Source organism: Exophiala spinifera (assembly GCF_000836115.1).
Source record: "Exophiala spinifera strain CBS 89968 unplaced genomic scaffold supercont1.1, whole genome shotgun sequence".
NCBI lineage: Eukaryota > Fungi > Ascomycota > Eurotiomycetes > Chaetothyriales > Herpotrichiellaceae > Exophiala > Exophiala spinifera.
This window is the reverse complement of record NW_015622513.1, coordinates 118,584-144,919: the sequence shown is the minus strand read 5'-3', so window position 1 is coordinate 144,919 and position 26,336 is coordinate 118,584. Positions and strand designations below refer to the sequence as shown.

General features: G+C 53.0%; 8 protein-coding genes across 8 annotated transcripts; 5 read left to right on the top strand and 3 right to left on the bottom strand.

The window, feature by feature from the left end:
- Nucleotides 1-39: 39 nt before the first annotated feature.
- Nucleotides 40-2,907, top strand: PV08_00053 (peroxisomal hydratase-dehydrogenase-epimerase; the record flags this gene model as incomplete). Its single annotated transcript, XM_016374421.1, has 4 exons — nucleotides 40-198; nucleotides 263-1,077; nucleotides 1,127-1,535; nucleotides 1,585-2,907. 4 exons carry the CDS (start codon nucleotides 40-42, stop codon nucleotides 2,905-2,907), a joined length of 2,706 nt encoding a protein of 901 aa, XP_016239697.1.
- A 664-nt stretch (nucleotides 2,908-3,571) lies between these two features.
- PV08_00052 (uncharacterized protein) lies at nucleotides 3,572-4,802 on the top strand (the record flags this gene model as incomplete). The annotated part of the gene is made up of 2 exons (XM_016374420.1): nucleotides 3,572-3,847; nucleotides 4,017-4,802. 2 exons carry the CDS (start codon nucleotides 3,572-3,574, stop codon nucleotides 4,800-4,802), a joined length of 1,062 nt encoding a protein of 353 aa, XP_016239696.1.
- A 3,304-nt stretch (nucleotides 4,803-8,106) lies between these two features.
- On the top strand, nucleotides 8,107-10,212 carry PV08_00051 (uncharacterized protein; the record flags this gene model as incomplete). The annotated part of the gene is made up of 1 exon (XM_016374419.1): nucleotides 8,107-10,212. The coding sequence occupies one exon, from the start codon at nucleotides 8,107-8,109 to the stop codon at nucleotides 10,210-10,212; it is 2,106 nt and encodes a 701-aa protein (XP_016239695.1).
- A 1,061-nt stretch (nucleotides 10,213-11,273) lies between these two features.
- PV08_00050 (uncharacterized protein) lies at nucleotides 11,274-13,169 on the bottom strand (the record flags this gene model as incomplete). The annotated part of the gene is made up of 1 exon (XM_016374418.1): nucleotides 11,274-13,169. The coding sequence occupies one exon, from the start codon at nucleotides 13,167-13,169 to the stop codon at nucleotides 11,274-11,276; it is 1,896 nt and encodes a 631-aa protein (XP_016239694.1).
- A 703-nt stretch (nucleotides 13,170-13,872) lies between these two features.
- Nucleotides 13,873-17,327, bottom strand: PV08_00049 (uncharacterized protein; the record flags this gene model as incomplete). The annotated part of the gene is made up of 10 exons (XM_016374417.1): nucleotides 13,873-14,872; nucleotides 14,921-15,103; nucleotides 15,152-15,580; nucleotides 15,631-15,703; nucleotides 15,761-16,479; nucleotides 16,540-16,638; nucleotides 16,688-16,713; nucleotides 16,775-16,794; nucleotides 17,124-17,146; nucleotides 17,203-17,327. The coding sequence occupies 10 exons, from the start codon at nucleotides 17,325-17,327 to the stop codon at nucleotides 13,873-13,875; spliced, it is 2,697 nt and encodes an 898-aa protein (XP_016239693.1).
- Nucleotides 17,328-17,993: 666 nt separating this feature from the next.
- Nucleotides 17,994-19,267, bottom strand: PV08_00048 (uncharacterized protein; the record flags this gene model as incomplete). The annotated part of the gene is made up of 2 exons (XM_016374416.1): nucleotides 17,994-19,148; nucleotides 19,196-19,267. 2 exons carry the CDS (start codon nucleotides 19,265-19,267, stop codon nucleotides 17,994-17,996), a joined length of 1,227 nt encoding a protein of 408 aa, XP_016239692.1.
- A 309-nt stretch (nucleotides 19,268-19,576) lies between these two features.
- PV08_00047 (uncharacterized protein) lies at nucleotides 19,577-21,114 on the top strand (the record flags this gene model as incomplete). Its single annotated transcript, XM_016374415.1, has 2 exons — nucleotides 19,577-20,843; nucleotides 20,891-21,114. The coding sequence occupies 2 exons, from the start codon at nucleotides 19,577-19,579 to the stop codon at nucleotides 21,112-21,114; spliced, it is 1,491 nt and encodes a 496-aa protein (XP_016239691.1).
- A 1,111-nt stretch (nucleotides 21,115-22,225) lies between these two features.
- PV08_00046 (uncharacterized protein) lies at nucleotides 22,226-25,564 on the top strand (the record flags this gene model as incomplete). The annotated part of the gene is made up of 1 exon (XM_016374414.1): nucleotides 22,226-25,564. One exon carries the CDS (start codon nucleotides 22,226-22,228, stop codon nucleotides 25,562-25,564), a length of 3,339 nt encoding a protein of 1,112 aa, XP_016239690.1.
- Between the last annotated feature and the right edge of the window lie 772 nt (nucleotides 25,565-26,336).

The window sequence follows — 26,336 nt, the reverse complement described above, 5'->3', positions numbered from 1 at the left end:
CCCCAACCTCCACATCACCCACATGCGCCGCAGTTGAAGATGGTCCAGGAGCTTCGCTTTGACAACCAGACCGTAGTGGTTACTGGTGCAGGAGGCGGTCTAGGGAAGGCATATGCCCTCTTCTTCGCGTCAAGAGGCGCCAATGTCGTCGTCAACGACCTAGGAGGGTCGTTCAAGGGTGAAGGTGCCGGCACAAAGGTTCGTCTCACCGTCAGCTGTCACATGTCTCCTTCGCACAATACTGACGTATTCACATTCTTAGGCTGCAGATGTGGTCGTCGATGAAATCAAAAAGGCCGGCGGCAAGGCCGTGGCCAACTATGATAGCGTCGAGAATGGTGACAGAATCATCCAAACAGCCATCGACGCTTTCGGCCGCGTCGACATCCTCCTGAACAATGCCGGCATCCTGCGAGACATTAGTTTTAAAAACATGAAAGATTCCGATTGGGACTTGATCAACACGGTACACATCAAGGGTGCCTACAAATGTGCAAGAGCCGCGTGGCCACACTTCCGGAAGCAAAAGTACGGCAGGGTCATCAACACCGCCTCGGCCGCGGGTCTGTTTGGTAGTTTTGGTCAGTGCAACTACTCAGCCGCCAAACTGGCACAGGTGGGCTTCACAGAGACATTGGCCAAGGAGGGTCAAAAATACAACATCTTGTGCAACGTCATTGCGCCCATCGCAGCCAGCCGCATGACTGAGACTGTTATGCCGCCGGACGTGCTGGCCAACCTGAAACCAGACTGGGTGGTTCCTCTCGTGGCTGTGCTGGTGCATCCGTCAAACACAACGGAAACGGGATCCATCTTTGAGGTTGGTGGTGGTCACGTCGCCAAGTTAAGATGGGAGCGTGCGAAGGGCCTGCTGCTCAAGGCCGACGACACCTACACCCCAGGCGCGATCCTGAAGAAGTGGGATTCTGTCATCGATTTCTCCGAGCCTGAATATCCTAGTGGTCCGGCAGACTTTGTTGGGAAACTCGAAAACTCTCTGAAGATGGGCAGCAATGATAAGGGTGAAGATATCAGATTTGACGGCAAGGTGGTCCTTGTTACAGGCGGTGGCGCTGGGTAAGTGCTGATACCTTTCGTGATGGACCATTTACTGACGAACGTACAGTCTCGGTCGCGCGTACTGCTTGGCCTTTGCAAAACTTGGTGCTTCCGTGGTGGTCAATGATCTTGTCAATCCCGATACGACTGTCCAAGAAATCCAGAAGCTTGGAGGCAAGGCTGTTGGCAACAAAGCCGATGTGCAGGACGGAGATGCTGTCGTCAAGACCGCCATCGACAACTATGGCAGAATTGACATCCTGATCAACAATGCCGGTATCCTCCGGGACAAGGCCTTCACCAACATGACCGATAAGCAGTGGGACGATGTGATCAACGTTCACCTGCGCGGTACTTATAAGGTTACCAAGGCCGCGTACCCCTACATGGTGAAGCAGAAATATGGTCGCATCGTAAACACCACCAGTACAAGTGGTATTTATGGCAGTTTTGGCCAGGCCAACTATGCCGCTGCAGTAAGTCCATCTTGTACAGCTTCTCGAGACCGTTTGCTGATCGTTCTAGAAACTCGGAATTCTAGGCTTTTCTCGCGCTCTTGCACTCGAAGGCCGCAAGAACAACATCTTTGTCAACACTATTGCCCCTAACGCCGGAACTCAGATGACACGAACCATCCTGCCGGAGGAATTGGTCCAGGCTTTCAAGCCCGATTATGTTGCACCTCTCGTTCTTCTGCTCTCGTCAGATAAGATGCCTGATCCGCCTACGGGTCTTCTGTTTGAAGTCGGTAGTGGCTGGCAGGGCCGGACCAGATGGCAACGCTCCGGTGGCCACGGCTTCCCTGTCGACGTGAAACTGACTCCTGAACATGTTGTGGAGAAGTGGTCCAAGATCCTCGACTTCAACGACGGCCGTGCAGATCATCCAGAAGGCGGTCAAGACGGCCTGAAGTCCATCATGGCCAACATGGAAAACAAGAGCAAGAAGGATTCCAGCTCAGACTCGACCGACTATCTGGCCGCAATTGAGAAAGCGAAGCAGGCCAAGTCTGATGGAACAGAGTTCAGCTACGACGACCGAGATGTGATTCTTTACAACTTGTCCCTAGGAGCAAGACGAACTCAACTGCCGCTCGTGTATGAGAATGACGACAACTTCCAGGTTCTGCCAACCTTCGGTGTCGTTCCTTTCTTCAACGCGCAGGCTCCATTCTCAATGGATGAGGTCCTACCTAATTTCTCCCCCATGATGCTTCTCCATGGCGAGCAGTACTTGGAAATTAGAAAATTCCCTATCCCCACAAAGGCAAAGACACTCTCATATCCTAGACTAGTCGAAGTCATCGACAAGGGCAATGCCGGTATCGTGGTTACCGGAATTACCACCAAGGATGCCAACACTGGTGAAGATTTGTTTTACAACGAATCCACTGTCTTTGTCCGTGGATCAGGCGGCTTTGGCGGGCCCAAGAAGGGCGGTAACCGAGGCAATGCCACCACGGTATATCAAGTGCCCAAGCGTGCGCCTGATGCCGTGGTGGAGGAGAAGACATCCGAGGACCAAGCTGCACTTTACAGATTGAACGGTGATCGCAACCCTCTGCATATCGACCCCGAGTTCAGCAAAGTTGGCGGTTTCAAGGATCCCATCTTGCACGGCTTGTGCTTCTTTGGCTTCAGCGGTAAGCACATCGTTCAAAGCTTTGGTCAATTCAAGAACATCAAGGTTCGTTTCGCAGGAACAGTCATCCCGGGCCAGACGCTGGTGACGGAAATGTGGAAGGAAGGTAACAAGGTCATCTTCCAGACAAAGGTCAAGGAGACTGGGAAGCTGTGCATTGCCGGAGCTGGTGCTGAGCTGGTTGGTTCGCCCAAGTCAAAATTGTAAATCTAGGGAGGGTTGATTGTTTGACTGGTATAGTCATCGGTGTAATGTCATCGCATAGACCTTGTAACAATGGTCTCTTCTTGTTTGTAATTGACTCTAACCGAAGTGACTGTTGTATGCAAGACGGGAAATGAAGAGCTCCTCGACTGTAGAGCTGCTTAGGAACATTTAGAATTGGGTGATTAGAGACACAGCTATAGGGTTAGGGTAGTCGTGGCCACGTACTCTCCTCGTTGGTCGAGGTGAAGGGCATATCTCATCTCCAACTCGCAATGTGGAGTAAAGGTAGGTTGTAACCGGTACTGACGATGGGGTATGGCGGAGGAGTATGAGGAGGAGGAGGTAACCTATATGCCATAGACATTTCCTGGGATGATTATAGTCACTGGTCAGCGTTATTTTCAGGTACATATATACTCTCGTACATGCTTCCCCCTCCCCCCCCTCCTCTCTCGCTCTAGGTCTAGGTGGTTGTGGTGGTTAGGAATAAAAAATACTTTTAGGAAACGCAGAACCATCATGTTTTGTCTTTGACCAGGCTCAAGTATAAGCAAGTTTGATACAGCAACTATAGTTCGGAACAGTATTACGATATTCTCGGAGAGTATATTTGATCAAGACGACGAACACTCAACAATTTAAATACCTAACAATCACCGACGAGATGGCATCTATTGGCATATCCTCGTCGCCATTACCACCACCCTTGGCGTCATCGTCGTCGTCGTCTTCCAACAAGCTACCCTCGCACCTCGGCTTCGTGGGTCTCGGGGTGATGGGGTTCGCCATGTTTTGTAACCTTGCCCGCAAGGTGCCGGCGGGCTCGACGGTGCATTTCTACGACGTCAATCCGGACAGCATGGAACGGGCGGCGAGAGAGCCCGGGCTCGTGGCGCAGTTGGACAGATGTAGTTGCGCAAGAGAGGTCGCGGAGAAAAGTGTACGTATATGATGGATTGATTCTACCATTCTCTTGTGCTAGTCAGGATGGCCGTGTTTTCAGCGTTTATCCTCGCATTACCATTCTCCTCCCTTACAGCAGTCCCGTACAATCTTCCTCTTCTTCTTGTCGTTTATATTGCTTGCTGACGGGCATTTGTTCGTCACAGGAAGTACTCATATCCATGGTCCCCCAGGGCAAACATGTCCGCGCAGTGTATCTGGATCCTGAAAATGGGGTCCTGGCAGCAACCGACCTGTCCGGCAAGATCCTACTGGACAGCAGCACCATCGACACGACGACGTCGCTCTTGGTGGGCGAAGAAACGCGCAAGAGACACGGCGGCGGCGGGGCGGCGGCGGCGGCGGCGGCAACATTCTACGACGCGCCCGTGTCAGGAGGCAGCCTCGGAGCACGCAACGCCACCATCACATTCATGGTCGGGTGCGCCGAGTCGGACCCCAACATGCCCTTGCTGAGGGAGCTGTTCGGGCTCATGGGCCGGAACACGTTCGCGTGCGGCGGGCCGAGCCTGGGCCTCGTGGCGAAGCTGTGCAACAACTACCTCAGCTTCGCGACGACGCTGGCCAACGCCGAGATGTTCAACCTGGCCATCAGGAGCGGCATGGACCCCGGGATCCTGCGCGACATTCTCAAGACGTCGAGCGGCGGCAACAGGAACGCCCAGGTCGAGAACCCCGTGCCCGGCCTCAACCCGGACGCCCCCGCGAGCAACGGCTACAGACCCGGCTTTGCCATCGAGTACGTCAAGAAGGACATTGAGCTGGCCATGGACGCCTGCGACCGTGTCGGTGCGAAAGTGTGCATGGGACGCTCGATCAGGGATGCATATCTCGCTGCCAGTCTGCACGAGGGGAATGCTGGGATGGATTCAAAGATTGTGTATCGCTGGATGGGAGGCGAGGAGGATTGGAAAGGAAAGTTGGGATTGTGACTTGAGGAGAAACGGTGGTTGTGAGATGATGAGTGAGTGAGGTTGCAATAGGGATAAAAGGGAGGGGGAGATAGAGAGAGTGTGTGTGCGCCCCCAAACCGTTACGGGCTTGTTGCTCGGTACAGCTCTTGAGCTCACCGTGTCGTTTCTCGCTTGGCAAGAGCAAGCAAGAGAGCTGCCAACTCACAAACGTTGTCGACAGAAAAACGAGACAGAGACCGGCAACTATGATTTTCATGGTGCTGCGGGTGGGAGAGGAGAGTAGACTTGATCAAAAAGCCCCGGGGCATGGGCCAGAGTCAACCGAAGAAATGTCAGACGCCTCGTCGCCAACCTCAAATTTCCATACGTCGAGGGTCGATGCCGCTGAAGGGTCATTGTCCATCTACGCTCTTCAGTTAAGGGCACTACCAGAGTATTCGACACGGGCGATGGATTGCAATGGATGGTCGGTATGCGATATCTTCTTCCTTCTCACTTGGTACGCAGGATCTGACTTGGTATGACATCTGGTTCTTGTCGCCTAGAAGAAAAAAAATGGCGAGGTCGCCTTCAAGTTTCGACGGTCTCAAAGCTGGAGCAGAAGAAGGATTGGCAGTAGACAGACCACAGCCGTGTGCGAATGATCCGAACAACCCGTTCCGTAAGAAAATGAAGCCGAAGCCAACTGTCATGTTTCAACAAGCACCGCCGGCCGAGCATGCTGAGTCTGCGGGTAGAATGGAAGGCTCTCGCGTGACTGAAGCCCCGTACAATATGCCCTGGTGTCAACAAGATAGCAACGGTGGGTGGTGGGCATAAACATGTTTGAGATCAACAAAACAAAGGATAATCAATCTCACGTGTGTTTTTGTCGTTCGACGTTCAATATCCATATTGCTTCGTGATGTTTAATTGCACAAAGAGCGCAGGGATCCATACGGGCACGGTTGGAGAGTATCAAGGCATACGAGGACGCTGGTCGAAGTGCTCGTGGCCACCAAACGGTTTGCGCACAAGTCCAGGAGGGCTCAATGCACAGCATGTCATGGTCTGAGGTTTGATACGATGAAACGATGATGGCATTTTGCACCGAGTATTTTGTTGGACTCCTCCCAAACAGCATCAATGCGCTGCGGGCGGATACTATTTCTATTGCCCAAAAGACACCCTGATCGACAAGACCTGCTCGCAAGTGACTCTAGGGCACGGCAGGACGTGAAAATCTCCAACGTGTCCAGGCAAGGATCTTGACTTGTGGCTTTTTTTGGTCTGCCCCCTGGATTGGAATCCAAACACGCCGGTATGTGGAGAGTGGGGCCGATGGGAGGATTGCGAAATGCTTGCTTCCTGGCCTGACCAGGGTTGGACCGGTTTTGCTTTGTACAATCACAGCACGTAGTGGCAGATGGTAGAGACAAGGAGCACCAGCTCCGGCTCTCTATGCTGGAATAGAACAAAGACGGGCACCTCAGCCGCACCACTGGAAGACGCTGTACCAAACAAGCTCCCAGACTCAAGAGCTCCGGGCATTGGCCCTGGTCGGCCCGCTAAAAGATGCTGTCCCAAGCGGCAGGGATGAAGGGGTTTTGTCCAATCCAGTGCGTGGGCCTCGATAGGCTGTTTCGCCAAGGGGGCTGGTCAACACGCTGCTGGTCCTTGGAGCTCTGATCCTGAAATTGCCATGCGTTCTTCCTGGACCGCCTTCTGACTGGAGGCTCGGTACCACAGGGCCGCGTGTTCGATGGCACCAGCCATTATTTTCGAGGGACTGACACCCGTGCCGGAAAGTCAAAGGCTCGAGGACAAGGTGTGTACTGCGCACAACGACTGTGCTGGACACATGCTGGTTGCAGTCGGACGCACCCAGTGTTTCGTCGAATGTCTCGTCCCCCAAAAAAGACTCAGTGGTGCTGCCGCTGCCTCTGAGGCGTGGCCACGACGGACATGCCGGCGATGTCAGTGTTCGCACGCGTCTTGGACGACACAACAGCTTCTCGCTTCGACTCTGTAGCTCCAGTAGATGGCCATGGCGACGAGAAACACGGCGAGATTGGGCGTAAGATTGCCTGGGCTTGGAGCTCTGGGGACGGAGTGTTTACAGCCTGGGCGTCCAGGGGCGCGTCAGGTAATTTGAAAGCTTGACGGTAATCTTGGTTAGACTGGTGACAGTTAGTCTGACAAGGGCAGCGCGTTGGGAGGCGGTTGGATGCCCTGGAACGCCCTTAGACGCGCCGATCAGCGCCTCTTGCGGACTAGCGGGGTGTCTAGCGCGGTAATCTACGCGGTAATGGGCGCAGCCGAACCGTAATTTTGCGAAGGCCTTAGAACGGTCGTACCGTGTAGCACCAGCACCAGCGACGGGGCGACTGGGCCAACGCCATTTTCCTCCTTTCGACGGCCTCCGACGCTGCGACTTCATCGACCAGGTTGATGTGATCTGATCTGATGCATCACACACCTCTCGCTCTCACGTCCTCCTCCTCCTACCGACCTACACTCCCCTCGTCGTCCTCGCCATCGCCCTTCGATGATCCAACGTCGCCGTGGTCGCTGTCTCTCGTTTTGCGGCCGATAACCCTTACCTACGACTAGTCGAATCCCCCCTTGGAATTGGACTCGGCGCTTCTGCTTCTGCTTCTCAAGCCATCCTTTGTTCAAGACTTGCCAGCACCGTCTCGGCCGTGCTCGCGTTCGCTCATTCAACTTTCGACAAGTCTGCCTCTGTATCGCCCGGTCGACCACGTTCCTTCGAACTTGCCTTCTTCGATCGCTCATTTCTTCGTGGCCAATCTTGACCATTCATCAAGCGGCTCTTCTGCGCGCGCGCACACACACCGCTGCCCTCCATCAATTCTTGGGTACTGTCTTTGTCCCTTCAAACAATTGGCTGGACCAACTACCTGGAAGAGGGAAGGCAGAAGCCACAGTCTTTGTTGGATAGACTCGGACAAATATAGGTCAAAGAGAGTCGGACACCGATGCTGCGTCTTTGATCGACAGACGCTCTCGACTTTCCACAGACCGATACAAGGGAGGATTTGCAAAAAGCTCCCTCTCTTCTAAGCGCAAATTGTGCCGATTTTTGAACTGGACATCATCAGGACAGGAACCTCAATCGCGAGAAATTGACACCCTCAGAGACTGGTCAGGAAGTAACCGGCTGGACACCTTCCACTGGATCATTTGATCCTATCCGCTCATTTGCATTCCAAGCTCACTGCATACACTCGTTTTATTGAAGCCTGAAGTGAGTCCTGGGCCCCTTGCTGTGGCTGGAGTGGTGCTGACTGAACCATTTGCAGTATTTTCTAAAATCTACACCATGAAGATCTCGTCCATTACAGTTTTCTCTGCCATCCTTGCAGGTGCTCTCGCCCAGGGCGTGCCTGCTTCGGACCCCCGGCGTACCGACCTGAAGCCCAGGTATTACTTTCCTCGGGTCGTGAAGAGAGAAGTTCTGGGTTTGAACTCGACGACTTCGTCGGACTCAACTTCAACTTCGACTTCGTCAGGGGGTGAAGATGCCCTCTCCGACGCGTTCTCTGGATTGAATTCCATCATCTCAAGCGACTCGACGTCAAGCGTTCTGGCAAGTACCACGGCTGACTCTGCCACCACTGCACCGGGCCCTGCGATCACTGGCACGGGACCGGTGTCGTTTCCTGCTTCCACCACGGACTCGTCCGACAGCACAGCCTCTGCGACGAGTTCTGACCCCACGATCACAAGCTCCAGCAGTGCTTCGGGCATAACCCTTGGACTCGGCTCCATCATCACCACGTCCACCGACTCGGCTACTGCAACGAGTACTGATTCGACTCTCGAGTCTGCGTCGTCCATTCTTTCGCTCGCGAGTTCTCTGGAATCGGTGGCATCTACCGCGGCCAGCTCAGACCAAGCATCTATCTCATCGGCCTTGTCCTCTGCAGCATCAGTAGCATCTTCGATTGCCTCTGATATCACATCGACGGCAACCTCTGATTCCTCCGACAGCTCGACAACTCCCACAGGTACACCCACAGACGGAGGAGTCAGCACAACGCCTTCGACTACGGCGACCGATGGCCCAACAATTGGCACTGGATCAACCACCCCGACGACAACGCCGACGACAACTACAGACGGAGGAATTTCAACAACCCCTACCACTCCCCCTCCAGACTCAACGACTCCTCCCCCCGACTCGTCATCAACAACACCACCCCCAGACTCGACAACACCACCACCGACGGACAACAACAACTCCACAACTCCCATCACCTCTACCCCGCCTCCTACGGACGTCTCCACGACACCGCTCCCAACAACTACTCCGTCTTCTGAGCCAGGAAATTCCACCACGACTCCTGACGTGGTACCTACCACCACCCCAAGCGAGACGACTCCCACCGAGACTCCTACTCTCGCTCCGACGTCGACGCCCATTGTCAATACCACCAGTATCCCTCCTTTGACCACGTCGGTACCCCTAACCAATACGCTTAAACCCACAGGGACGGATTCGGCCACCGCTCTGACACCCGAGTCGAGTATCCTCTCGGCTACCTTCGTCACTCCAACCACCAAGTCCTCCTCGTCAAGTGCCGCGGTCATCCCGACGTCCCTACCTGGTTTCATTCAACCTCCAGGAGGAGCAAACACTGCACCGGCAAACACCACTCTGATCCAAATTGGTTTCGATTATGGCCTCAATTACGCTTTTGTGGTGTCGTCGCAGACGGCAATTCAGCAGATATTTTCTTATCTCCCGCCTGGTCTTGGGCACGGCATGGATCAAGATGCGAGCGATGTGGTGATGCAATATCTTCAACCATACAACACGCTGGACAGCCTCGATTATATTACCACATTGGCAATGGCTTATATCCCGTCAGACCATGTGAACACGCTTTCGGTTAACCTCTTGAACCCGAACTCGGAGCTCTACAACAATCCCAACCCGTCCATCGCCACCTTGATGAGCATGATCGATTCGTCAATCCCTCTCTTGCCTGGGTCTGCCATGCAAAGTGGTGGTACGCCCATCAATTCCGCAAACGGTGCTGCTAGCACTACCGACAGCAACGGCTCCAACGGCGCTGCACCCGGGTCTTCTGATAGCGGCGGCAGCGGTTCTGTGCGTCCCTCGTCGGTGGGAATTGCAGTGGGAGCGGTCGCCGGTGCTGCCGTCTATGGTGCGGCCATGTTCCTGGTTGCCCGAAGATACAAGAAGAAGAAGTCGGGACACCAGAGGTCGAGCAGCGTGCAGTCGGGCCAAGGTCGAGGTGGAGAACAATCCAACCTGATGGTTGCTGGCGGGCGTGGCAGCTACGGTACACGATTCGGTGGTCGTACATCTCAAAACAGTGACCGAAGCGGTTCCAACCGAAGTGGACGGACGTACATCAGTCCGCCAGTCATGGCCGAAAACAGTTTGGGTTGGAACTGAAGGGGATGCTGATGATGTCGTCGCAAAAAAGATCTTGTACAGGGATGGAGATCCATCATGCCCGCCTACGATATACCCTCCACCATTATTCACACAGTACTCTATTTTTTCTTCATTTCGTTTCTATTTTGTTGTCGCTGTCTTGTTCTTCTGCGAATAGAGGGAGAGAGGGGGAGAGAAGATTTTGAGTTGGAGAGTGTCTTCACCCTTTCTAGCATTACCGGGGGGCCAGATGTTCCACATCAACAAAAGCATGAGCATTGGCGACAGGGTGGTGGGAGAAGGGAGTGATGGTGTTTAGATGTACTATCTGTAGGTAAGGTAGTATGTTGTTGTGTGGTCGGATGTAGTTGGATGATGACGGTGAAGAAGATATATTTTAACAAGATTCCCTCATATTACTATAGATACCTGAGGTACCTGTAGGTATGTAGGTAGGTATTACGGATAGTTGGTTGCATATGACGAGCAAGCAAGCATTTGGCGACTTGAATCCAGCATTTTCTTAGCTCTTGCGTCTTTGCGTCGGTTACAATCAACGAGTACCCGTCGACGGAGTAGGAGTACAGTGTGTGCTCTCGTAAAAGGAGACATGGGAAACGAGGCTGGCAATCCCGGTATGGCCAGTCAACTAGTTAGTTGACCAAAGGCAGGTCCCTCCTACGAGGACTGTACTGTACCTCGCTGCAGCTTGGGGGAAAAAAGTGGTGTACAGGATGATCCCGCGTATGCCCACCGTGTTACGGAGTACAGCAGTTGGTTACTCGTGTGTATGAACTCCGCACCCACCAACGACTCTGCAAAAGGACTCACTCGTACGGAGTTACTACGGACAGACGAGGAGGCCGCAAAGAGACGGAAGATACGCACAGAAACATTACACCACTCTGTAACATGAATGGTTGCGTTGATTAATCCAACTTGATATTGGTCATGTACACGACCTAGAAACACCACAAACCCCTTCTGATCATCTGTAATAAAGTCTTTAGCCTGACCTCGGGCGCAAATCCCCCATGAACGCGTTCAGAAACTCCCGTGCCCCCTTCTCTATGTCCCTCTCAGTCATCCTTGTCCTTAGTCGGGCCCGAAGTAGAGGCGTATGCATTTGTAACACGATGACCCCGGATCGGAAATCGCTCGTTCAGCAATGCTTCTTCTGTGGCGGTCGTTGCGGTAGTAGTAGTAGAAGTAGTAGTAGTAGCAGTAGTCATGGTCGGTATAGTTGGCGTGGGCATCTCCGCTGTGTCCTCAATGCTAGTTGCTCCCTCTTGCCCGTTGATACCCACTCCAGCGAGCTCAGCATTGGTTTCCAGCTCTATCAAGTCACCCATCTTGCCAATAGCCGCGCCTCTTTCCCTCTTGACCCCAGCCATTTTCCGCACCCAGCCTTCAATCGCACCACCGACTTCGCCGAGACCAGAGCTGTTGGACCGGGAGCTTCGAAGTGAGTCTGTACTTGGGCGAGGTGTGGCTCGTGGCGACGGTCGCAGGCTGAACCCCGTGCGAGGCATATCTTCAGGCTGAAGCAGATCAGGGAGGTACTTTGCTAGGTTGCGGTTGAGAGGGTCTTCTGCCGGACCGGGACGCGACGTTTCTGTCCGAAGACCGCGCAGAGTTCCCACTCCACCAGGCCCGCGGAGAGCATCAGCAAAAGTATTACTGGTCACACTCGACGAGCGTTGCCTCCCCGAAAGCCCTCGATCTTTCACCTGTGGACGGCGTGCTGGTGAGCCCCCCAAGGATCCCGATGTCCGCGCCGCATGTGTTGGAGGATGACGGAGCATGTCAAAAGATGTCTTGGGCGTACAATTCGACGCTGCATCAGTGAGAGTCGCGTTTGATTTCCGTCGAGCGCGGGGAAAGAAGCCGAGCGCGCGTCTAGGGACGCGCAAAACCTCGATAGGTGTTTCGAGGTTCGGCAGTAGCACCCAGGAGTCATGCTTGAAGTCAATCTCTTCGGCGTGAGAAGTGGTAATTGACAGTGCCTCCGAGTCACGCTTGGAGGATATGCCCGAATTTGATAGATTGGGCGACAAAGACTGACCCTCTTGAGGTGTATCAGCCGCAGGGCTCGTTGGATAATCCTGCCTGGAGTCGAACATGTCGTTTGTAAGATAGGGACTGTCGACCTTCCTGCCTCTTGCTGTACAGCCTGCCAACGGCACTAAGACATGTGTTCTTGTCTGGATATTATCGTTCGGCCAAAATCGATTAATCTTGCGGAAGGGTTCGGCCTGGCAATTATACTTGATGATGACTCCAGCGAGAGTATCTCCTTTCTCAACTTTATGCAGGTAAACTAGTGCGTCTTCACTCGCGTCGTTCGATGTAGAATCAGTTGCACCGACATCCGAGTCCCTTCTCTTATACCGTCCCCAGGTGTCTCGGCTTTCAGACACACTTGCAAGAAGTAACGCCTCCCTCTTTTTCGCTTCGACCATGGCCTTCCTCTCTTCAATGGCTGCTCGTGCAGCGCTGGTCGAGGGCTCATGACTGGGACCCCATTTTGGCGTCGAGATCCTGGTTCCGTATGGATTGTCTTGCTTCATCCACAGAGGCTTCTTGATTACTCCATTGGACTTGGAGCCCGATGATCCGGACGGCTCCCCCCCTAACAACGTCGAGGCTAGCCCTTGTATAGACGACCATGACTCCCATATGCCTACCCCCCCTGAGTGTGTCTGCTGCTCTGAGGAAGGCCTCGAGTATGTGTTGCCAGAGCGAGGATTCTTCCCTTTATCTACAGACTTGGAGCGCCTCGGTACGCCATGTGACTCAGGAGATACTCCTCTGCTGACCGGATGCGATGCGTGTGTATTCGCGGAAGTCGAGATGGAGGTTGTGTCCGTGGCGTCATCGTCAAGATAGGATATCAATCGAGGGGCACGGGGTCTCAGCGTGGAGGTGCTGCTGTTGGACGACGGGTAGAGGCCGGTATGAGAGTTGCTGCTCATGGCTACTGGCCGTTATGCCAACACGCAGTGTCGAGGGCTGACGACATGGGAGCGAACAGCCTACTTCTCGTGCGTTGAGGAGGGGCGGCTGAATGTCAGAGGCGTAGAGGTTACCGTGGCTGGCTCGAGCAGGAGACAATCGGTATCAGGGGGTTCAGAGATGGTTGAGGTGACACGGTTATCGACGCAGCCAACGACTTGGCTATAATCAGGTGGTGAGAGATACGACGTGTGGTTGAGGCTCGCCAGGGAGTACGAATAGGCAGTACGGCTCACTAGGCTGTTCGACACGGACGAGAAGCCAACCTACTGTACATCACTTTCGTTAGCGAGCGCGTACTTGGTGTTAGGCATGCGTAGGGAGTTGGCTGGGACCTGGGGCGATGGAGCAGCGCCCCCACTCGCGCTTAACGACCAAAGTACCTCACTAACCTTGGGTGCCGTGACGCCAGATTTTAGGTATTATACCCGCCCACCGCCACCCGTGAGCCCTTGTGGAGGAACCCAAAACCACATGCGTCAACCATCAATGCATCCCGCAGTCTCATTGTGCCCGCCATCTATCCTTCTGTCTCGCCTTGCTTTACAGGTAGACGGGTTCCAGACATTCTACACTACATTTACAAAAGAATCCTTGGTGTCCGAGCATTGAGATGGACTCCGATTATCGACCGTTCACTAACTTTTTGTTCAACGCGGCTCATCAAGTCCCATCCACCTGCATTCCCGCCAGCTCCCCGTTGATACCGAAAAACTGGAACCAGTCCTCGACGTTCAACGTCGTCGGGGCCACTGGAGCGTTTCCAATTGAACTCGTTGACCACCCATCGCTATCGTGCATCTCCATCCCCGCGCCCATCATGCCTTGCATCCCGGGTGGCCAGACTTGAGGCTGGCCCGACATGTCAAGCTGCGGCATTTGCTGACCTCCCAGGGGCTCCTGCATCTGTAGTTGAGGGTCGACCGCGTGGTTCAGTATGGGGCTCGCAAAGTTACTGATATCCCCAATCGTCCCATTGGGGAAGAGCTGGTCGGGTTGAAAGTTCTCCCACAGTTGCTGCGAAATGTTGGGAGAATCTCGGGTCACCAAGAAGAGGTCTGGAGGAGTCGCGGGTATCGAGTAGCCATTGAAGGGTGAGTTGGCCCGGGTGGGAACTCGCGAAGGGATTCGAGATGCTCCGCGGGATCGAGAAGCGGGCAAGTGTTCTGATGGCAATGGAGGGGATCCGAGGAAGTTGTGATGTTGATGCTGGGGGACTTCCCGGGAAGGAGTAACCGCAGGAGTTTGCGGTCGTGAACGCTCGTAAGACATTTGTGGTGCTGGAGGGCCGACGCTGAACCCCAGGTCGATATCGTCGAATTTTCGCTTGGCTGGATTTGCGGCCATCGCTATGTGCGAGGGAGCAGCTGTCGGTCCATTGGCGCTGCCGTTCGGTTGACCTGGGGCTCCAGCGGCTTGATTCATTTTGGCTCGTTGGGCTTTCTTGCCCGTCGCCTTTTGCAGTCTCTCCTCCAAGACTTTGTTCCCGAGTATAGATTCGAACAACGTGTGGACCATCTTTGCTACCAGCCATACCTTGGAAACTTCTTTCAGGGCATTCATACATACGTTGATCCGTTCCTGGCTGGCCGCCACAACTGATGGTACAGAAGAGCGCATCTGATAGACATGCATAATCAGTGCCGAAAACAGGCTATAAACACTTGGAAGTTGTCAGTATCTTGTCGCGTGTCACGGGCAGACCACTTACATGAAAGCAGGGGTATATTTGACTTGATCATGGGCTAAAAGGTTTTCCATGATAGACGTAATCATTCCAGCCGCCTGAAATGCAATCGTCCTCGATGGGTAAGCCATGTCCACGTTCTCATAATCTTTGGGTTTTGCGGTGGCGGGCGGCATGTGGGCTCGATGTAGTAGACAGAGTGTTGTGCTATCAAGAACGTTAGCCATAAGTTTCCTGGGATGAATCGAGACGTACTAGTAGTTTGAATGCAGTAAGGCGGACCAAAAATGGTGGCGAGAACGCTCCCAGTACACTTCTCGTGGACAGTTCTGCAGCCAGTCGGCCAGTGCCATATCGCTGTGGGTGAGGTCGATGGCATTCGTTCTCCGAGCCTTAGATGCCACCGAGTACTGTTGTGAGAGCACGAGACCCATGATTTCGCATAGCTTCACGTATTGCAGAAAAAACTGAACGTGAACCGGATCCGGCTGGTATTCACTATTCGGATCGCCTTCGTCTTCAATGAAATCATCCTCGGTGATCATTTCGACGTCGGAGTCGTCAGTGTTGATGGAGACGGGGCGCCCCAAGGCTACAGCCACGGACCGGTCCCTTGTGAACAACGACCACCACACTCTTTTCCACAAGCGCTTATCCTGTCGACTCAGCTGGGAGCTTTCAACACTACGTGATCGATTAGCATCGCCATGATATCCAATGGCCATGGCACGCACCTTCGATGCATACCGGCTCCTTGCGCAACAACAATCGCCACCCGGGTCCAGTAAAAGACATTCTTCGTCACATCTGCGGCAATGTTAGACCGCGCAGAGTCGGCGAAGTCGATTGAGCCCTGCTCCTTACCTTCAGGGCCTTCCCAGTACCAGCCCATCAGCACCAAGGCTTGTACTATTGTGATACGGTCGTCCTCGTAGTTGGCGTCGTATAGTGCTTTTGCACGCTTGTAGAAGGTCATGGCTGCAGGGGTCGTCGAGCCCGTGGCGTCCATCAGCTGTGGGTTTGTGCAGACCCGAGAGCCGGCAAGGAGCATTGCTTGGAGGAGTAACAATGATGGAGGATTCTTGGTGTCCTTATACCTCTTCATGAACCGTGTCCTATTGATGACTGGCACAATGGGATGCACCCAGCGAAAATAGGCATCGACAAGCTCATCGCATAGGGTTCGCGGAGGAAGCAGAAACGCTCCTCTCTGTTGCAAGATTTCAATCTCCATCTGATCTGGCTCAGTCAAGCGTGCGCGGGCCCCCCTGATGTTCTCTGGTAATGGGTAGTGAACCACATCTGAATTACCATGCCGATCATGGACTAGCAAAGACAAATTCGAAGACTCTCCAAGATAGGCGACTCGTCCAGCTTCCTTGATCGGCGCACGAGCAAACTTGGGTTTCATAAATTGAGCCATGGTACCGTTATTGGCGGCTTGCTGGGCCGCCTGCGCCTCTGACATCTGTGTAGACGGGATGCCATCTGGAGAGTTGAATCCTGCAGTCGGTCTGGGTTGAGCAGGACGTGTTAGGCGAGAATCTGTAGGTGTCGGCGGTGGCTGGGTATCGGCGGTCTCACTATGATACTTCCGTTACCTCGATGGTCTCCTAAGAATGAAGAGAGTCGAGGGCACGTACCTCTCGTCATCTTTGGCCCGCGAGGTTCCTGCCCTCTTCCGCTTGGGCACAGGGATCCGGCATTCAATGGAAAACGCAACGCAGTTGGTACAAGGAACTCTGGATAGGTCAGAAAAGTGAGCCAGAGATAGTCTTTGTATGCACTCACCCAAGGGAGGCTGCATCGCACCGCACCTGTGGTAGAGGGGTTAGTACCACCGCCAGGCATAGTAGCCGGTGCCACTGCACAACATACCTTGCGTGCGTGGCATGTTTCTGTCAATGTAATCGTTAGCGACTATTCAACAGCAGTGATCCCATTCGTATTGGTGACGCATGTTGCATGCATATTGTGTGGGCAATGAAGGCCGCAGTGTTCTTCCGTCCCACGGTGCCATCTCTGAACCGAGGTTCTCGGTCGGTCGCGTCCTCCAAACGCTGAGAAATTATAAAGTGAGATTGTCCAAAGTCGCATCTCTCATGTTTGCCGGAGCCGATGAGACAGTATGCAGTCTCTCCAGAAGAGGCCTCCTTTCTTGCATATATCTTCCGTATGTCCCGCCTTCGCGACGAGGTAGGGCCGAGAGGGAGAAGGAAAAGCTTACCACAAGCCCGAGAAGCGCGCTGCCTATTGTTCAGTCAGTTAGGAACCCAAATTGACAAGGTTTTCGAAGGACGACATACCGTCTAAAGCTAGGATGTCCAGGAGTCTGGTTCGGGGGAGCTTTCGTTGTGCCTGGCTGTTCGCCTGCTGATTGCGATTGGGATTGCGCAGACTCCGACTCTGCTGGCGGACTGGGTTCGGCCATGGCTGTGAACAAAATTGCGTCCGTGTCAAAGAATTCGGAAGTCAGGCTGGAGCGGGTCCGTTGAAAAGCAAGACTGCGTGTCGCGACAAGCACATGGAGTGTGAAAGGCGACGTGAGGGTGATTGAAAGGAATGGGAAAAGAAACCACAGTCCCGTGAGCTTGTGCAGGCAGGCGGTGTTCCAGCACAAGAGATGTGTGTGTCAAGACACTCCGGATACTGAGAGCACCTACTCCGTTCTTCGTACTGGCCTGCAGACTAAGCATTGCTCGGGGCTCCTCAGGCCCCTAATGCGCCTGAAGTGGTTGGCTTGTGCTCCTCCAATTGGCGTCAATCCGCCCGAGCAGCGCCTAAAGTTGTGGGGGGGCTGGGAAAGTCTGGGGGAAGGACAATCATTCAGCGCCTTGTCTCTCAAGCCCACTAACTAGTGATGCCCCAATTCTGCACAAGACTCCGTGAACCTAGGCTATTCCACTGCCACCCTATGTTCAGCATGTGCTGTGTTATTTGTCTCTGTTCCGTCGTACGTAGTAGTGTACACTCTGCTGTTTCATGGCTCATAGAACTGAAAACCATGGTCTCTTTCGTAACAGCCGCCTGATTACGAAGCAATAGCTTCACGTTTCAAAAGTAGTCCTCTTGTATCTACCCAGGTATAGATTCCGTTCTATCGCTCAGCTTCTTCCACTGCTTCTTCCATATCTGAATCGGGGTGCGGAGATGACGATGCTGTGCCCCAATCTCCATCCCTATTGCCGTTCGTTATCTTCTTAGACGATTTAATCGTAGCAGTCCGCGAGAAGAAATCGGACGTTCGCAGGCCCCGGATTTCTCCAGCCTTCATGTTCTCAATCCGAGTGCCATTTTGCCTCTGGCGTTTTATCATCTCACGGACGGGCACCATCGCGGCCTCCCGGCATGCTTCTTTGATGTCACTTCCAGACATGCCGGCCATCACTCTTGATAGATATTCCAGATCGAGATTCGCACTGTCTGTCTTGGTATCTCGCAAGACAATCTTGAGTATTTTCAACCGCTGAGAAGTATTTGGGAGTGAAATCGGGAACTTTTTTGGCATTCTTCTCAGAATCGCATCGTCGATGTCGCCCATCCTGTTCGTGGCACCCAGAACCAGTATGCGCTGAGGTCGTCCAGACGAACTGGCGGAACTCAGCCCGTCCCAATGTGTCATGAACTCTGCCTTGACCATGCCGCTGGCTTCGTGTTCGCCACTGTGCCGAGTTCCCAAGACGGCGTCGATCTCGTCAATGAAAACAATTGCTGGTTCCAACTTGCGAGCGAGAGAAAAGACGGCATTGACAAGTTTGTTGGAATCGCCGAACCATTTTTCGGTCAAGGTGGAGATATGCAGATTGATAAAGCACGCGCCGCTCTCGTGAGCCAGTGCCTTTGCCAGCATAGTTTTCCCGCATCCAGGTTGTCCATACAATAGCACTCCAGAGGGGGCAGATAGTAACGATGACGACGTTGCGTAGAGATCCGGCATGGTCAAGGGATATATAACCGATTCTTTCAACTCCTCGATGATGTCGGACATGCCTCCAATGTCCTCGAAAGATACTGGGATGTCCTCGGGGAATACAAGATCTTGTAATATAGCCTGCTCATACCGCGATAGATCTAACTGCTCTCGTAAAGACTTTGGACGACGAGCGTCGGCACCGGATTGCGAGCCCTTCGGCCCATCGAGCCTTCGCAAGATAGCCTCTGATTGCAGCCGTGTTTTCTCCTTAACTTCCGCTTCGGGATCAAGATTCATCTGCTTCAATACATATTGAACTAGATAAAACCCTCCGATGGCCTGTTCGAAAGTCAGTGGTTAGAGATATAGCGGGAATGCTGGCTGACCATAGGAGCTGCGATGAGAAACTCCTGCAGCACACGGTGCCACCAAACATTTGCGCCTCTGTCAGGGGCCATGCCGAGTATGTCAATGGCGGAACGCATAGAGTTAAGCCCATGAATGGTTGAATAGTTGAACAGTTGCAATGATCAACAGGTTGCCCTCAAACTTGTGCAGCGCAGGCTGGTGAGGCGCAGGCTCGAGTGGTCATTCTGCGCCACCGTGGGACCATCCAAGCTAGACTACTTTCGGACATATGTTGTTTGTTTTGTGTCGAGAGTCCCGGGACCGTATGCAAGGCGCGCATACTTCGTAGTACTCGTACATCATCGAACTCCAATAATCTGGCTTCACCACATAACAGGGCACGCTCTCTGCACGTCAAAATGAAGGGCATTGCCCAGCTTCTGGATTCAGATATCGAGGAAACCGCCGCCCTTGCTGATGATCGTTCAGATGTCTCCTCCGAAGGCGAGGAGAACGCGACCAACTCGACACAGGCAAAGAAACGTCGCAAACGACAGAGAGTGACAATGCCTGCCAAAAAGATCAAAACAAGTGACCAGCCTTCCGCGACCACGCATAGCAAAAAGGCGCCATCAAAGCGGAAAGTACCAGCGCAGCGCAAGCCGATCGAGGACGAGCTCGACCAGCCCTCAGACGGCGACACCCAGAACTCTGATGCAAAACAGCGCGCGCCTGAGCCGAAGCAAAAGAAGTCAACAGGTGCTACTCAGACCAAACCTAAGACAAAAAAGCTTCCAAGGACAACTGAAGACCAGTTGGGGACTCGCAAGGAGAACGCGAAGTCAGAGCCCTCCGCGAAAGATAGCGACCCTAAGGACGAAGTCGAACCTCCTCGACCCTCAAAGAAAACCACCGGCGCCCGAAAGCCGAGTGCCTTGAAGGAGAACGTGGCTCCTATTATTGAGTCGCTGCAGGAGACGTTCGATGAGTCAGAGGAATCAGAACTAATGCCGGCTGAGCATAGGACAAGACCTCAGCAAGTGTCACGCAATCCGTCTCGAACAAGACAGGAGTCAGTTTATCAAAGACGACCAGTTAGTACGGCAGGCACAGATAATCTGCGTCGCGAATTGGGAGACATAACGAGGCAGTTGGAGAACTCTGAACTGAGGTACCGCAGTTTAAAGGAAGTCGGCATCGATGAAGCCATGGGGAAAATGGAGGCTCTGCGCCGCGAGCATAATGTTACGGTGCAGGCCTCGAACGATGTTATCGCATCTCTCAAGAGGTCGCTCGCAGCTCAACCCCGTCTAGATCAAGAAGTCCAAAGGCTGAGGACAGATTTGCAGAGCCGGGTGGACGAAATAAGTGGCATGCAGCGCGAAATAACCGCCTTGAACGGCTCGCTCTCCGCAGCCACGAATGAAGTTAAAGCTCTCCAGGCCAAATTAGCCGCTACAAGAGCACCTTCAGTCGAGACCATGTCATCAAAGGCATCCGGAAGCGCGGTGAAGGGCAAATCACACGGCTCGGTCGCCATGGGCAATTCGGATGCCGCGCAAGCCGTTCAATATGCACAGATGAAGGAGGATCTTTATAGCGATTTGACTGGACTCATTGTCCGCAGTGTCAAGAAAGCAGATTCAGGCGATACTTTTGACTGCATTCAAACCGGGCAGAATGGCAGTAAGTGCGACTGAACCGGATGCGAGTGTTTACTAACTTGTGCTCAGCTCTTCATTTCAAGCTTTTTGTTCCTCAAGAGGGTCCAAGGGGAGCCCATTTCGAGGAGCCTGACATTCTCTACACGCCTTTGCTAGATGGGAATAGAGACCGTGACATGATTGAGATCATGCCCAGCTACCTGACCGAGGTCATTACGTTTTCAAGGCAGAACGCAGCCAAGTTCTATGGACGGGTAGTTGATACCCTGACGAAGAGACGACCAGATGATTGAAAAGGGTTATTCGACGAGCTGAACCGCAATGGTATCTATCTTGCCACCGGCATTGATTAGGAGAACCCTGGATTGTGACAGTATCGACTTTGAGCGACAAAGATCAACAACTCTCTATCCAAAAGAATCGTCTCATATGTAGTGTCGCATCGACTCAAATACCTCCTTGTCGCCAACTTTCGTCCTTCTCGAGGCGGACTTCCAGCCCCTGTTACGCTGGTCACAAATCTCTCGCGGCTTTCATTGTCCATGATCAACGCCCCAACAGTTCAGCAGCTCAGCAGCACAAAGTCAGCTGTCAGCTACCTTCCGGCTTCACCTCGTATCCTTCCTGTTTGGTGACAGCGAGCCTGATGAATTAACAATTTGCAGCCCTCTGCTAAGGCGCTTATGGAGCCGACGCAGTCCAGGGTTTCATTGCACGCCGTATAGAGCATGCGGTCCTTCCGTGAATCAGGTACTGCTGTACTGGTATGTAGCATGTCATAGTGTGGCCTGGCCAAGGTGATGGAATGTATGGGTGGATGGTGTCCATGAAGAAGACAGAACGAAACATTGCTTCATCTTCGCAGTCCCGTGTCTCCTTATCGTTATCGTTATCGCGTTCATCCTTATCGAAGCCCCTCCTCTCCGCTCGCTCCTCGCTCCAACACATCAGCACGGAGTTAACGACGACCACCATCTAGAGTTACTAAACACAACGCGCACCTCAACCTTTTGAATCTGTTTCACCTTCCATCCCCGTTGTCACTTTGAATCTCCTCCGCGGCTGATCACGCGCCTCAGCGTCTTAATCAACGGACGCTGCACAATGATGATGTGATTGACCCTTCGGCCGCGAAACATATACTCGTACAAATGCTCCTCATCCCTCTCGATAAGCACTCGGCTGCCTGTATCAGTCAATGATTCGTCCGTCCTGAATCAGACTCTTGAGAACGCCTTCTTGTCTCTGGGGATACCAAAAACCGTCAGGGTTCATCCTATCAAAGCCTCGGCCTCCTGTTATCCTCCTGCGGCTTACCGACCTCGAACCTTCCCTGACGCTCTTCCAGACCCACGGTGGCTGTTCAGACTCTGAAATAACATACTGCGCAGGACCCCTAGAAACATGTCCCTGCACGCACGGACAGCCCTTACACGAGCAAGGCGACCTTCGCCAATCCAGGTAAGGACGCTCTGGTGGTGGAGCCGTCACTCTAGTGAACCTCAGTTGCCCTTTGATGAGAACTTCGAAGAGCGTATGGCAAGACATCACAAGATGTTAAGGTCTAGATACTCAAGAGCTTTTGCACGAAGAGCCTTGCGAGACAAAAAGGTCATCGCTCACTGGTTTCAACATGGTAACGATCGACTTTCGGATAGCAGCTATTGTACTTACCAACCCCGAACCTCGGATTCTGCTCCGTCTAACAAAAGCGACAAGCAATCTCATAATGTGGGAAAGGGCAAATCTGATATCCCAGAGGACCTCAGCTTCGAGTCTTTTCGAGCTAGGATAGACCGCGCCATAGCAGAGGACCCTCACGGATGTCTCTTCGGGAGACCATCTAATGCTCGCCAATCTCCCAGATACTCGTCCTTTGATCCGTTCTCCTGGAATCCTAGAAATGATTCCGACAAAATGGGCATGGACACTCCACCCGAATTCACAAGAACACGGATGGCGAAGGGCAAGTCTGCCCTCGATTCAGCATCATGTCCACCTACTGTAGAAGCAGCCACGGCTTTTCCGGCCAGAAAGGACGATTCCCATTCTCCGTCACAAACGGATGCCACAGCCGCGGAAACTGAAAAAGAAATGAGTTATGTTTACGATCCCATATCAATGAGGAAGGTCCTCAGCAGAACAAACTCCTTGGATCGTGTCAAGAAGTCCTCAGAGGACAAGTTATCTTCGGACCACGGAGTCGAGATCCCCGTCAAGACATACCAGTCGCACAAGGTCTATGGATATGATCCATCGGATCCAGCATTAGACGGCGTAAAGTCTGTTGAGACTACGGTTTCTAGGGCAGAAATCACAGAGAGTTCGAAGGAGCAGAATTTATGCGAACTGATGTATAGAGCGAAAGGAAACAAGCTGGATACCTCTGCTCAATTTACCGAGATGACCAGGACCCAAAGTTCAAAGGAAACAGAAGAACCATCGGAACCACATGGCAGAAAACGTGAATCACCAGCCCCAGACGACAGTACCCCGTTGTTTACAGGCACAACCTATGAGACCAGGGATGAGCTTGATACCAATCCTATCCCAATGAAGGAGGATTGGCTGGCAAAGGAAGGCTTTCGAACCTACGATCCACACAGGCACGAGACAAACGCAAGTGCGGATTCTCTGGACACTACTATCAAGGAATACGTCGGCTTCAAAAAGCAGAACGAAGAGGATCATGTTGCAGCCGAAGAGGGCTTGTCCCAAGCACCAGTTGAGATTCATAGGCCCATCCTTGAACCCGCATTGAATAGAATTCAAGCTACGCCGGCTCTCGAACCGGAAAATGATGCACAATTGCTTGAAACCTCACTGGATCGTCATCTGAAGCAGGACGGTGCCGTCAAGAGCTCGACTACGGACAAGACTTTCAGAGAGTCCATCCCAAGCACACAGGAAGACATGGACCTCTTGCGAGCCAGCGATGTGCGTGCTGCGACTCGGGCAACCCGATACACAAAACAAGAAGCCGAGAACAGGAAAAATGCGGCAAGACAAAGTATGGAAGGCGCTTGGCGAGCACTCCAGGATGGCTCTAAAAACGAAGAAAATCACAAGTCTTCACCACCCCCCAAGAATGCAGGGGCACCAGCAAGCAAGAGTCTCGATGATTTTCAGGGCCAATTGCGTGAGCATCTCAATGGCATTATGTCAAAGACAAAGCAATCCCTGGCAGCATCATCAAACAGCACTTATGCAAGCTATGTCCGAGATATTGGAGGAAAGAAATGGGCAGATTTGACCACAAAGCTCGTTTTCGAAGATCAGTCTCTGAGCAAGGCGCCGTCGATTTTTACAGGCAAGCCACCAAAACCGTCCAAGTCTTCTACACCAAATCCTGAAGTCGAGCAGGCCTTAGAAGAGAGCAAAGAACGTACGTCATCTTTGAGAGAAGCTACCGCTAGGACCAGGAGCGAGCGGGAGAAGACTGAAGCTCAACTCTCACAGCTATCCAACGACGTCCGGGCAGTCTACGAGAACGAATACGGGCCGATCAACATTGCCCACCGACAACCTTGCCCATCAGGAGTTACAGGGCAAGCCTTTGCACCAGAGACATCAGATTCTGCTTGCGCAAGGACTGTACCACCTCTTCTCAACGCCACTGTGAAACCGGGAGTGGTGACGGATCCTGTCATTGATGCCCATGTCAGCACTTTCGAGCCAAAGTTCGCAGAGCTTGTCGATGGGGCCAAGACAATACGTAGAGAGCTCCACGAGGCTAAGATGGCAATTCGTGCGATCGAATCGGGAAGGCCATCGAATGTATGGGCTGTGCCTTCTCTGGCAGACTCGAATTTTGGCCAGAAAAGAATAACCTTCAATACACAACTTGCTGGCGGCTCCGAACCAGAATCCTTTGTCGCTGTTGAAGAAGCGATGGCAAAGCCAGTCGGCGGAGTGGGTGGTGTTGATCCTGGTAGAGAGCAAAGCAAGGATGAAACAGTACCGGATCCTGTATTCTCAGAATCGGGCTCGCCGGAGTGGAACGATGAACAGATCCCACCCATTGAATCTCTGAGGACGAAAGGAAGCGATGCTCCGTACCTCAATCTGGTGTATGATGACTCGACAGGAAAGGTTACGCTCTCGCCAATGAACGAACCGACGCATTTGTCGACTAAAAGAGCCGATTTAATCGAGGTCCTCGGGCGACTGAAACATGCACCGGAGTTCTTGAAGCATTTTACGCCATTGAGGAAGGCCGGGTATTCGCTTGTCGATGGCGGCGAGGATATGCTCGTCTTCACAAAGAGGTTGTCAGAGCACCTGACGCCGAGACCATCGAGTGACACGGACGCTGGTCCCAACAAGGCCGAACCCACGAAAGCAAACCAGCAAGCCGCGACAGTCCTCGACGAGATGCCGACAGAGATTGACGCCCCAGGCCCAGCAGCGCCCACCGCACCGCCCTTCAATCCGGCAGCTGTGAATTCTCAGGTCAAGGTCAAGCGTCAAGAAGACGTCTTCTCCGGCACCCTTCGTCCGAGCGAGGCAGCATACGAGGAGGACAGCTTTGGCCGTCGCTTCACTCGCCGCCTCCGAATCATTCTCCTGACGATAGCAACCCTGGGTGCTGGGGCTTACATGATTGGCTTTGTGGCCGAGGCCCTTGGGGCACAGGCGCAACGACAGAATGGCGCTGAAGACAGTCGGGTTTCGGGGCCCAGAAAGAGGATTGTCATGACGGGTCAGCGACCGGGGATTTTCAGTACCGAGAGCTCGAGATGAGTAGATTGAAACTCGGAATTGATTTTGAAGAAGAAGAAGAAGAAGAATGATAACAATGATGAAGACGACAACGATGACGACAATGAAGTTGACGAGAAGGCAATTGCGCACAGAGGGAGTATTGTATCATTAATGGAATGTAAGAAGGAGGGAAGGACGGAAAGGAAAGGGGGAAGAGAGGGCCTTGTTGCCCATGCGTACATACGTACATCTCTGAGCCTGAGACGAGTCCTGATCAGGTAGACAGACACACACACGCCCGCTCCCCTCTCGTTGTTCTACTGGAGGTACTGATGTTTGTTATTTTGTTGGGCGTTTTACGGTATGGGATAGCATCAAGTCCTCTCCTGAAATTGAAATCCGCCACTGGCGCATACCAACTAGTTGGGTATCCTTACTCTCGTCCTCTTCAAACATGTCTTACGAGACCCACCCACATCGTTATGTTCGTAACGTATAATCGCTGCAGGACACGCATGTGAACTATTGCAATTTGTAACTTGGAAACAAGTGTCAACTCCGTCTATCATTTCAAGAGCATTCCTAACCCGCGAAGCCAGTAAGCATGGGGTGTCTCAACTGCTCAAAATTCATACTCGTTTGTCTACGATACAAAAACCCAATTCCAGAGTCATCGCGCCTCTCGCAAAGCCTAAACTGGAAGAACCGTTCAAGAACCGTCCAAGAATCCGCGTCCCATCCCGGTGCACCGTCCTCAATAAACTGGGAGCTTCCACGACTTCCCCCCGAGCGAGCGCCGTCTGCGCCTCGC